This window comes from Staurois parvus, unplaced genomic scaffold, assembly GCF_062004578.1.
Source record: "Staurois parvus isolate SC_StPar_1 unplaced genomic scaffold, SC_StPar_1.0 ptg000155l, whole genome shotgun sequence".
NCBI lineage: Eukaryota > Metazoa > Chordata > Amphibia > Anura > Ranidae > Staurois > Staurois parvus.
The window spans coordinates 32,045,264-32,058,861 of NW_028317951.1; the positions used below are offsets into that span (position 1 = coordinate 32,045,264).

The 13,598-nt window shown below is 40.4% G+C and overlaps 1 protein-coding gene across 1 annotated transcript; it reads left to right on the plus strand.

The window, feature by feature from the left end:
* Positions 1-2,935: 2,935 nt before the first annotated feature.
* LOC149463399 (uncharacterized) lies at positions 2,936-6,503 on the plus strand. The gene has a single exon (XM_089675659.1). It carries the CDS (start codon positions 2,940-2,942, stop codon positions 4,548-4,550), a length of 1,611 nt encoding a protein of 536 aa, XP_089531785.1. The 5' UTR covers positions 2,936-2,939; the 3' UTR covers positions 4,551-6,503.
* Positions 6,504-13,598: the final 7,095 nt, after the last annotated feature.

Consider the following 13,598-nt stretch of genomic DNA (forward strand, 5'->3'; position numbering starts at 1 on the left):
GGTCAGTGTGCCCCCCCTATACTGATGATCAGGATGCCTCTATACAATGGTGGTCAGGGTCCCCATTGTATAATGGTGATCAGGGTGCCCAGGGCCACCATTAGAAATCATGGGGACCAATACACCCCAGGGCCCCCTGATAGGGCCCCGCTGCCTGTCAGCCCCCTCCCCCCACTTAGTGTGACTCCCTGTATTCTTGTGTGCAATGTGTGGAGCAGTACGTACTTAAAGTGCAGTGAGCAGTATGCAGTGCGGTCAGAGACCAGTAAGAAATTACAGTGCAGAAATGTGAAGTGTGTGGTATGTAGCAGTAGGAAAGTGCAGGACAATGACTGGCATGCAGTGAACACTATGCAGTATTAAAGGAGCAGGGTCATGCATAGTACCTAGTAGCAGGGCAGAGCAGGCTAGGACGTGCATGTACTGGCAGTGGCATCACAGTAAGTGAACAGTATGCAGTGGCTGGATAATGTGCAGTATGTAGTGGCAGGGCAGTCATAGCTAGTGAGCAATACATATCGGCAAGGCAGTCATAGAAAAGTACATAGTGGTGGGGAGGTCAGTAAGCAGTATATATAGGCAGGGCAGTTAGTGAACAGCACATAGTAGTGGAGCAGTATACTGTATATGGGCAAGGCAGTCATTTAGCAGTATGAAGTGGCAAGGCAGTCAGTGAGCAGTACGTGTGGCAGAATATTCAGTGAGCAGTGCACAGTGGCAGAATAGTCAATCAGAAAAACGTAGTGGCAGGTTAGTCAGTGTGCTTTACATAGTGATGGGCAGTTAGTTAACAGTATGTAGTGATGGGTCAGTCAGTGAGGAGTATATAGTGGGGGCAGTCAGTGAGCAGCATGTAGTGATGGGGCAGTTGGTGAGCAGTATGTAGTGATGGGGCAGTTGGTGAGCAGTATGTAATGGGGGCATACAGTGGTGAGCAGTATGTAGTGGGTGCACACAGTGAGTAGTATGTAGTGGTAGCACTCTGAAGTATGTAATGCGGCAGTCAGTGTGCAGTATGTAGTGGGGTGGTCAGTGTGTAGTATGCAGTGACAGGGATGTCAGTGAGCAGTATGTAGTGGGGGCAGTCAGTGTGCAGTATGTAGTGGCAAGGCTAGGAGCAGTTCCCCAGTCCTTTGTGTGCAGTGTAGTAGTCAGGGTACTGCATCACAGATGGAGGAAATTCTTGCAGAGCAAAACCTCTACCCCCCAGCCAATGACCACATGGATTGAGGTGGAAGATTCCATGGGCTGCCATATCTGCTCCTCCTCCTGAGTGCTATCCCATTTTCAGCCAGAGCAGCCACCTGTACATGAGGGAGAAGTTAGCCACACCCCTGTCCTGCCCATCTTCTCCATCAGTCCTGGGAGAGGTTGCACAGATGAAAGAGAGATGATAGACAGCTACAGGAACCTTTGCGTGACACAAAGAAAGCTATAGTGCACTGCACCTAGGGAAGAAAGGAAAATACAGCTCCTGCCTGGGCTACCTGTCTACGTGATTGAACCTGGTCCAGTATGGGTGGCCCAGATCACAGAGATGGAGGTGCTAGCAATATTTTTTGGGGTGCTATAGCATACCCAAGCATGGGAAAGAAGCAAGAAGTCCATAAGTGAAGATGTAACCACCAGCAATCTGCTAGCTCCTCGCACTGGAATCTACCTCATAAGGACTTTACCAGTTATGGCATTTTACCTGAAAAGCTATGCCTGAGCAGCATGGGATTAGATAATTAGGGAAGAACTATGTGTAATGTGGAGAGTATTGTTGCAGTGTGATAAGAAAATATGTTAAATATTCATAAGTCTGGTCTGTAAAGGGGTGCATAGTGGTACATGGTGTAGCGGAAGAACAGAGTCTCTAAGGGTTGAAGAGGAAGGAGTAGAAGGCCACCCTGAGGGGTTAACTCAGAAAAAGAGTTGGCAGAAGTGTAGTTGCTACAGGTAACCATGGACTGGTGAGAATGTAATAGCAGCCAGACAGCATAGAGTGGTACTTGAGAAGGGTGACAGATCCTCCAATAGTGAGGGGGTCAGGGCACTGGCTCCCTCTCTAGAGAGAAAAGCAAGCAGGACTGAACCCACGGTACAGAGGCCTCAAGGACCTAGCCACATGGTACTGGAGAACCGGAGGAGTTAATTAAATGTACACATGAGGCCCGTGCTTGATGCACAGTGGGACCCCATTCTGTCACTGAGAGTGAGGTGGTAGAGGAACACAGCACTGATGGACAGGGCTCAGTGATGCCCCCCTCTAAATGCTACATTCTGGGAAACAAGGTGTGTAGCATAAATTATAGGCTAGAGACATATAACTGTGTGTATAAAAGACTAAAAAGTAATGGGGAAAGGTATATAAAGGTAAAAACATAGCAGTGGCTGATCTGACTGTTCCCATAATTTATGTTTGTTAAATGCAAAGTCAAATTTTTCCATTGTTAGCCAGAAAACCCCTTTACGTTTTTCAAAAAATTGTTTCATTTTGCTACTGAAGGCATGACTTCAAAGACTTTGGAGCAAAACTTCTAGTTCCTTATCAGTGCAGTCATTGGCCAGTTAGACAATCACACTGGAGAGAGACGTGGCAGTTGGTGGAGCAGGTCCCTAGCAATAGGGTGAAACTACTTTCTGAGAAGCACACAGAGGAAGGTTTTCTGATTATCATGTAGGAGTAACACAATTGGCTTGTATAATGATTTTTTGTGTAATGCAAATTTTTATAGAGGAAGGATTTTTCACCATTGCCTCAATTTTTATTGATTTTTATTGAAGCATGTTTTTATTTAAAATTATAGTATATGACCATTCTTAAACTATAGTTTCATTTTTAGTGCTTCTGTAAAGGAATACTGCTGTGCAAATTTGTAAAGCTAGTTTAAAATGAATGTACAATAAATTAACCAAAAAATATTTATTCTATGCATCTCTTTTAGGTAGAAAACATGTTGCCGAGATTCCTGTTTTTATGTGGACTGCTTGCTGCCTCTTCACAGCTTACAATGGGTTGTCCGTCCAAGTGTAACTGCTTTAATGAAGTTAAAGTTTTCTGCTCTGGTGATGCAATGATGCAGATCCCCCTCGATATTCCCATCAATGTCACTGAACTTGTGTTTTTGGAAACATCCATACATACATTGACAAGTGCATGTTTTGCCAGATATCTACAATTAAAAAAGATCATTTTTGTCAGCAACACTATAAATACTATAAACCCAAATGCATTTAAGGGGCTGCTTCATTTAACGAACTTGGGAATTTCAGCTAATCCTCTCTCAGAACTGAAACCTGGGATGCTTAATGAACTCACAGAACTTCGAAAACTTACTATCACACACAATGCCATCCAAACTATCCCTTGTGGATTCTTTGATAAGACCACACAACTAGAAATACTTGCATTACAAGGTAACAATATATCATTCCTTTGTTCCTTAATATTCAACCAGCTGGTGAACCTACAAGAACTTAATCTTGGTTCTAATGAAATTGCAAAATTGTCTTCCGATATTTTTACACCCCTTGTAAACTTACGCATTCTCCATCTGAACAACAACCACATAACGGAAATCAGTCAAGGTACCTTTGATATGTTAAGAAACCTTACTGAGATCACTCTAAATGGGAATCTTTTAAACAAACTTTACCATTCTCTTTTTGAAAACTTGACATCCTTAAAGAAGCTAACCCTTAGTTCCAACTCAATCAAACATCTATCTTTTCATCCATTTTCCACTTTGTACAACTTAACATGGTTAACTGTTGAAAGAAACCAAATTAATTTTCTCTCTTTTGGAGTTTTTAATGTTTTGCAAAACCTAATACATCTATCACTGGGTGGAAACCAACTGAAGACCATTCCTGGATGGATTTTTTCAAACCTAGACAATCTGCAAACTTTAGTTTTGTCTGCAAATTTAATTGAAAGGTTACAGAACACAGCTTTTTTTGGTCTGGAGTCTCTCACCCACCTTTACCTTGACCACAACCACCTACACATTATTGATAAAAACACATTTAAAAATTTAACTAATCTAGCTGTTATCAGTCTACAGGACAACAGGCTGACCATGCTTCCAGGAGATATATTTGATGGATTATACAACTTGATATCTCTGAACCTTCAAAACAATCGCTGGTGGTGTAACTGTTTATTGACTAATTTTAGAAACTGGATGGTTGAAAATCAGGATTTGACTCAACTTTCAGATATAGTATGCGAGGGGCCACCACATCTCCAGGGAAAACTGGTGAAGCTTTTAAAAATAAGGGAATTTAATTGTACACTACCTAGAAATGTTCCCCAGAACCCATCTTTTAAAAGTATAGAGACAGTAGGCACAAAGGTCTCTGTTGCTGAGGAACCTGTCATAGACTGCAAAGGTCGTTACTCCTATGATGGTAGTATAGATATTGTTTGTGAAGTATTGACATGTAAAGATATTCATGTTAAAATGTCTGTATGGAACATGACCAAACCAATCAAGCACAGTCATATCACCACAAAGGGAGAGGTTTTATGTCCTGCTAACGTAACCTTCACCATCACTACTTAATATTTATAATATTTAAGTGCTGCCCAATTCCAGACCTTAAAATAGTATTTCTGTACAAACATCTATGTGTCTAAAAACAATTAGAATAAACCAAAAGCGAACATTTATTATATTTCAGCTTACCAATTCTTAGATGCAATGGCTGAATTAGTTTTCTTTTTTAGGCTTCCTTTCCTATATTTTCACCTGGTGATCTGGCCAGTAAGTCTGTTGTTTTTCAACAGAACAAGCTGTTCTACAGATGTAGTAGTTAGAGGGTTGAAACAAACCATTTACCGCTGAGGGTTGAGACAAACCATTTACTGCTGACAGGGGTGCCTACACTGATCAGCTTATATTTATTTATGTAAAACCATTATCCCAAAAGGAAAAAAAACAGCTTGATGTAACTGCTTAATATTAGCTGGAGTTCAGCTTCAATTTGTTAGTTAATCCAAATTTGCTAGTGCATCTAACACTCCCCTTCTCTTATGTTAACAATGCCTCTGTCCAAAGGTGTATTTCTTGCTCCTTCATCTAGAGTGGGGTACTTTAAAAAAGGAGATGTGTTACTGGTCAGATCACCAGGTGAAAACAAAGGGGATAAAAATCTAAAAATAAGAAAATTAAACTGTTACTAAACCCACAAATCAGCCTGTATATGCAGTAAAGCATGCTTGTTATACTCACTGTGCAATCTAAGGAGTTAATCCTCCGCATTGTGTAAAAAGGATGTTTGATCCTGTCTTCTCTGATCCTCCCCTTCTTCTACTGTCCCCAGTCCATCTGCTGATAGAACAGAGCCTTGGGGCAAGCTGCACGTGCTCAGTTTGGTGTGTATTGCTAGACAGTAATCAGTAATCAATGCTGTCGAGACAGAGGGTCAGGGGTTTTGCAGCCTCACAGGACAATCAGGGGAAAATGAAAACTCCTCCTACAAGCTTTAACCAGTGCTCTGCTGAACACTGATAGAAGTCACAAGACTGCTCTAAATGCTGATGAGAAAAGATACTTAGCAGTTGATATTTACTAAAATAATTGCTTTTCAATGTTCTTTTTACTGTGGGAAACCGGATATAGTGAATGCAGGGTCCTGGGTTTGGGAACACTTTAATGCAGCCACCACATCTAATGACTGTTAAGCTGCAATATATTACATTTTTGGTTTTGGGTTTGGAACTGCTTTAAAGGCCAAGATAAGGCCCAGCATTTTTCTAACTGAATGAACTGTTATTAGTGAATTAATAAAATATTAAAGTGTATACAAAACCAGTTTTTTAGTCTTGAGACAGTTTTAAAACCCCATTGTTTTTTTTTGCTATTCCCCTTCCACCCAAGAGATTTGCCCTCCATATCTGTATGTGTGACCATTGTCTTCAATACAAAAAGTAGAACATCCAAACAGGAAAAGGCAGTGGGTAGTGGGCACACCTGTTCCAAAGACAATTGAGAGGAGATTTCCCATGTGCGGAGAGTTTTCTTCTTGGTTCCTTTTGCATCTCTGGGACTAAAAAAGCAGCGGGAAAACACTGTGACGTGACACAGACAGCAAAACACACAAACATGAAAGGGGTCATAACCATTCCTTACACTATCCAAAACAAAAAAGTCTCAGCTTTACATACACTTTAATTAAATTACACTTGGCTCAGGTTTGTTAGTACTGACCTTCTGGATATATATATATATATATATATATATATATATAATTTTTTTTTTCCAAAGACATGCTGGTAGGTTAATTGGGTCTTGTCTAAAATTGGCCCTAGTACATGTATGTATGAATATGAGTTGGGAAACTTAGATTGTAAGCTCCTTGAGGGTTAGGGACTGATAAGAATGTACAATATATATATATATGTAAAGTGCTGTGTAAATTGATGGCACTATATAAGTACCTGTAATAAATAAATAAATAGTTTTATAAGAGCAATTCACACAGAAACGTATATACCATAAAATATGGCAAAAATATCAGCTTCCTTCCTTCTTTTTTTGGAATTCATTCATGATTGTGGGAAACTGTCTGGAACTTGAAGACTTGACTCAGGGTTGTGCTCTATAACAGATAACATACTGTACTAGGAACTAAGCATCATTATTATTGAACAAACCAGAAATTATATGAAATGGGTTTTCATCATTTTCCATTATCTACATCATGTAGATATATGCACATTGGAGTCAACTTTGGGAAATGGTGAACATTTTCTACTATGATTTGGATAGTAAGAGCTGTAGAGAAGCTATATAAACCACAGTGCTGTGACATTGCTTTACTTTGGTGCACATTACACATTTGCAATAAAATATATCAGGGGCACTTCAGAAGCTTATTATGCTCAGGAAATAAGGCAAAGGGAGGTCATGACTGAATCCTTTAAATACATGAATATTGTGAATAAGCTTCATGAGGACAGAACTTTTAATATAAAGCCAAGACCAAGAATACAGGAACATGACTTTCAAATTAGCAGGAGAAAAGTTCAAACCTACAGTCAGAGGTAGTGAATCAGTCAACAGTAAGTTGATTTAAATATGATTGGGACAAACATAGATTAGACAAAAAATGGGGCACATTTGATGAACCACTTGGTCTTTTTTTCTGCATTCACTCATATGTGCATCGTCTCCAGCTCTCTTCTAAAGTAAAACACGTAAAGTGTAATTGTGATCTGTGAAGTCATTACAAGTTGCCAACAGCTTTATAGAGTGAAAGCAGAGCTAAAGGTAAAACATTTTTTTCATTTTGGATAGAGTAACAGTGGGTTATAACCCCTGTTGTGTGTTTTTTATTTGCCATCTCTGTTCCATTGGGGAGATTTCCATTCTAGTCTCAAAACCAAAACATCAAGTGAGAGGAAATCCCTACAAAGTGAGGGAATCCCTGGTTGTCACCAAGGTCACCCGAACTCCCATTGGAAGATTTCCCTTCTATTACTGTTCTGGGACACGCCAAAATTTGGCATTTTCATTTTTGATGATAATGGTAAGCACAACTAATAGGGAGGGTGACTCTTCCTAATGGGGACACAGACAGCAAAAAAAACAGGTGTTTTAATCTCTCCCCACTCTATCCAAAATGAAAAAAAAAAAGTTTTTTCTTTAATTATACTTGAAGTTTACAATATTAGATATATTTTAATTTATATAATCACTCTATATAGTTTAAACTATAGCTTAAGAAGGTTGTAAGGAGCATGATAGATCAACATTTTTGCCAGTTTTTCATGTTGGGGAAGGCTAAACGTATTTGATGAAAATTGTTAAGGGATCATTGCCCCCCAGCCTTTGGCATGGGAGGATGCATATCGGTGTTTTTTGTCTTTTTAGACCTGCTGCCTAGGTAGAGCTTATATATATGGTTTAAAGAATGGTCCTGCCTGTATGGAGGGAAGCTGGTCCCAAAATAGTTTACCAGGAGAGAAACACTGCTACTGAAGTTGTCCTAGAAAGCCGTGTGTAGCTGAAACCTCACAGGGAGATTGGTAACTCATCTGTGAATAGCAACAGAATCATCCTCTCTCTGACCAAGGTTCTGCAAGATACAGAATGCTGGTTACAGCTTCTATATGGCAGGGAGTTTGAAGTGTTTATAGAGCCATGGGTGCCTTGTGTCCACCCCTTTTCCCTTTTATTTTTTAATAGGTAAATAAAATACAGACTCAACCATTGTATCACATCCTCCACTATCAGCCAAGGACACAGTCCTGGGGTAAATGTCATCCTAACTGACCTCTGGGGGTCTACACTAGCTTCCAGTGAGTAGGGAACAATCATTGTATTTGTAATGTAGTCTTCTAATTTTTATGAGCATTTGCTGAAACGTTGGAGGGCATTTTATATAAAACAGGAAGTCACATGATCCTGTTATGGTATTAAAGTTCTTTTCTGCATACTTTTTCTGGGTGAGGGAATAAAAAAGAAAGGGGGGAAGGAACTAGCTTTGTCAAAAGGTGGTTAGGAATGATAGCCTTCATATTTTTCTCATTAAAGGTATTCTTTTATATGGTGTGCTTTGGAGTATAATTGTTACAATTAAAACATGGCCTTTCTGGACTCAAGGGAAACAAAAAGCATATGAAACCTTACCAAAAAGTAAAATGGTCTGAGCACTGACAGACTGACCCCCCACCCCTTCAACTTCTGCAGCAATGCTGGCAGCACTCATACGTCTACTTCCCAAAGACAACCTCTGGATATGACGCTGAGCAGGTGCACTCAACTTCTTTGGTCGACCATGGCGAGGCCTGTTCTGAGTGGAGCCTGTCCTGTTAAACCGCTGTACGGTTTTGGCCACCGTGCTGCAGCTCAGTTTCTTATAGCCTAGGCCATCTTTATGTAGAGCAACAATTCTTTTTTCAGATCCTCAGAGAGTTCTTTGCCATGAGGTGTCATATTGAACTTCCAGTGACCAGTATGAGAGAGTGAGAGTGATAACACCAAATTTAACACACCTGCTCCCCATTCACACCTGAGACCTTGTGACACTAATGAGTCACATGACACCAGGGAGGGAAAATGGCTAATTGGGCCCAATTTGGACATTTTCACTTAGGGGTGTACTCACTTTTGTTGACAGCGGTTTAGACATTAATGGCTGTGTGTTGAGTTATTTTGAGGGGACAGCAAATTTACACTGTTATACAAGCTGTACACTCATACTTTACATTGTAACAAAGTGTCATTTCTTCAGTGTTGTCACATGAAAAGATATAATAAAATATTTACAAAAATGTGAGGGGTGTACTCACTTCTGTGAGATATTGTATAAGCATATACTCAATCCAAATACCACCAGCACACTGTATTTGGATGAACAAAGAGGTCACTTTAATGTCATCTGAGGCTGAAGCTACTTGTGGCCTTGAATCATCGTTTCCTTCTTTTGGTAACAGTGACAGCAATATCAGATATAACAAATCCCTTTGGGTACTGCACAGTGAAGTAGAACGAGTCTATAATAAACCTGGGAAAACATAGAGATACTTTATTAGACTGATAAATTAAATGATTTAATACCTAGTAGCACTGGTCACTTTCCATATGACTACTGTGGATAAGTATTTTTACAGATGAACTAAACTTTCATAAACTACTAAATAATGTATGCATACAGTTAGTATTACATCAGTCAAGTTAAACCTCTCAAGGCTTGCGGATTTGGTCTAGAGGAAGACAACTATGAAACTGTTGCCAATTTTGCCGTACAGGAAGAAAAAAATCCTTTATGAACCCTTAAGCTCAGTTGGCTCAATATCCTGGATCAGAATTTCCTAAACAGCTACAGAAGACAGGAGAACTGTGAGTGGCTGCAGAGACACATTAAGGAGTCAGTTCACCTTTACAATAAACATTCTAGTGCATCATATGAGCCCAAATAGAATATAAGTCAGTGTGTTTTTAAGAGAAAATGTTCATCATTTGAATCTCCTGTCTGTAGGTCAGCACCTTCCACAATGCGCAGTCATCAAAGTTGCAGTCAGTGTAATTGCCACCATCCTAAAATGAATTCAAGGTTGATGGAACATTGAGGAAATAAAAAAATTATACAATCCAGTCACATGTTCACATCTGTTTCACCCTCCTGTTAAGGCATATGGCTGAATGCATTAAACATAGGTACTGTACATGTTTTTTGATCATTGTGCACTACACTACAGTGTGAGATGATGTGTACAGAGCTGAAAATACAGTTCTGGGGGCCTGAAACAGAGTATATCAGAGGGGTAAGGTTTTTTTTTTAAGCAAATTTAGTTTTCACATTCTATTTGGCATCTATTGTAGGTGTAATCACTGCATAGAATAAGTTTAGGTCTTGTTTACACTGGCATTAAGGCCTGTATACCTTGAACAGGCTGTTCTGTGTCCTTAGCCATCAAGTCTATTGGGGTGCAGCAGCTGAACAGATACATTTGCTTGTCCTAATGCGACAGGTGTGTGGTGCAGAGCACAAACCAACAAAATTAAAAGCTCTGAGGGAGGGGGTTCAGCCCCGAAACGCGCCAGTTTATCCGCATTTAGACACAGCACCTTTGTGACTTTTTTGTGGACCCTATACACTGCTTTTAATTTTGTTGGTTTGTAAGTATACATCCATTTGTTCATTCATTAAAACACGTGGTGTACCATGGTAATGCACGATGAGAGTGCGCCCTTGTCTACTTATGGAGTGGCCAGCCCAAACCCCAGATCTTAATCCAATAGAAAACTTGTGGGGTGACATCAAAAATGCAGTTTCTGAGGCAAAACCAAGAAATAGAGAACTGTGGAATGTAGTCCAATCATCCTGGGCTGGAATACCTGTTCACAGGTGCCAGAAGTTGGTTGACTCCATGCAACACAGATGTACAGCAGTTCTCAGAAACAGTGCTTATACAACTAAATATTAATTAAGTGGTTCAAAGGAAAGCAAAATCTTCAAACATTTTTCAGTTTATATAGTGAATGTTTGAGTTTGTAAAGAAGAATACAAACACTGCTATTTTTTTGAACAGTCTAATATTCACTTTTCTTCAATTTTTTTAGAGGAACAACACAAATTTGATATATTTTTCTTCATGTTTTGATTTGGAATAGAATGTGTAGTGTTCCCAATGCATTTGTGTGTATGGAAATAAAAGCTATTAGAAGGATTTTGAGCTTTATTCACTTTTTTCAACACACTGCTATTTTTGAACACAACTGTATACAGGGACAGATGAACGGCCTTGGATGGAAACTGTCCAGGGCTGTTCATCCACTTCTAAATGCATTCAAATACTTGGATATGCAGTGACACACATACACAGGCTGTCAGTCTGCATCCACCTCTACTGGTTAACAAACAACCAGTCTGGGGTGGATCCAGGTGTAATAAGAAAAGGAAGCCTGCATGAAGGATGGGTGAACAAACCCGTACCAGAATACTTTATATACACTATATTGCCAAACGTATTGGGATGTCTGCCTTTACACACACGTGAACTTTAATGGCATTCTAGTCTTAGTCTGTAGGGTTTAATATTGAGTTGGCCCACACTTTGCAGCTATGACAGCTTCAACTCTTCTGGGAAGGTTGTCCACAAGGTTTAGGAGTGTCTATGGGAATGTTTGACCATTCTTCCAGAAGCGCATTTGTGAGATCAGGCACTGATGTCGAATGAGAAGGCCTGGCTCACAGTCTCTGCTCTAATTCATCCCAAAGGTGTCTATCGGGTTGAGGTCAGTACTCTGTGTAGGCCAGTCAAGTTCCTCCACCCCAAACTCGCTCATCCATGTCCTTATGGACCTTGCTTCATGAACTGGTGTGCAGTCATATTGGAACAGGAAGGGGCATCCCCAAGCATTTCCCACAAAGTTGGGAGCATGAAATTTTCCAAAATGTCTTGGTATGGTGACGCTGTAACAGTTCCCTTCACTGAAATAAAGGGGCCAAGCCCAACCCCTGAAAAACAACCCCACGCCATAATCCCCCTCCACCAAACTTTACACTTGGCACAATGCAGTCAGGTAAGCACCGTTCTCCTGGTAACCGCCAAACCCAGACAAATCCATCAGATTGCCAGACAGAGAAGCAGTATTCATCACTCCAGAGAACACATCTCCACTGCTCTAGAGTACAATGGCCATGTGCTTTACACCACTGCATCCGACGCTTTGCATTGCACTTGGTGATGTAAGGCTTGAATGCAGCTGCTTGGCCATGAAAACCATTCCATGAAGCTCTCTATGCAGTGTTGTTGTGCTAATCTGAAGACAACACAAAGTTTGGAGGTCTTTAGTGATTGACTCTGCAGACAGTTGGTGACTTCTGCGCACTGTGCACTTCAGCATGCACTGACTCCACTCTGTCATTTTACGTGGCCTGGAGTTGCTGTTGCTCCCAGTTGCTTCCACTTTGTTATAGCACCACTAACAGTTGACTGTGGAATATTTAGTAGTAAGGAAATTTTACAGATTAACTTATAGCACAGGTGGCAACCTATCACGGTACCACGCTTGAATTCATTGAGCTCCTGAGAGTGATCTATTATTTCACAAATGTTTGTAGAAGCAGTCTGCATGCCTAGGTGCTTGATTTTATATACCTGTGGCGATGGAGGTGATCCAATGATTTGGGAGGGTGTCCCAATACTTTTGGCAATATAGTCTATATATATATATTACACATACACACATACATACATGCACATAAATATATATATGTATAGAGAGAGAGAGAGAGAGAGAGAGAGAGAACCCTGCTAGATACAGTAGGTGCTAAGGTTAGATAGAGTTAGTTTGTGTTTCATAGGTACATTTAGTTGTCACTCAGTAGTCGGAGAAGCTGTAGCTTTTTGTTAGTTAAAAGCATAGTTAGCTCACTGTACTTGAGCTGTGTTCATTTAGTTAGGTCGGCTCTGTGTGCTCAGCTGCTGCTAGTCTGCCTGTAGCTTCGTCTGTATCCAAGAAACTTTAGAAGCTTCTGAATGATAGGTGTGGAGTTATGCAGATGGCAGCATGGATATTGATACAGCCTGAGTCTATCCCAGAGAGATAGGCTCTCAAGGTATCAAACTGTGGAAAAAAATGGCCCTATGGTTATAGTCACAAGTTGTAATCTCTGACACTCTCAGATGGAAGGATATGCCAAATAAGTGTAGTGCCACCCCCGAAGGAGCCACTTAATAATTTGGGTTCCTTGTTTTGTCCCCAACTCCAAGAACAACCTTTCTCCCTCTGACACACCTGGTTGAATAAGAACAGTGCGAACACAAGTGCTAAAGATGCCAATAGGAATAGCTTTGCAGGATAACATTTCACTAGAGATAATAAAGTCAACATGTCACAGAAATTTAAATTGTGGATTTGCCCCAAATTGTAGGGTTTAACAGTAAACGGAGTCACAAATATGTGCAATAATTGAACTGGACTGTAGGGCCAATAGACCCTAGGTGGACCTATGACCCTAGAAGCAAGAGGGGGGAGAAAAGACCTTTCATCAATCACCTCCCTCTAAGCCCTGATGCCCGCTCACTGATCCCGTAGATACCAAGGCCCTCAGAGGAAGTATGTTTTTGGACAGGTTCATGAAGGTCTGCAACCAGA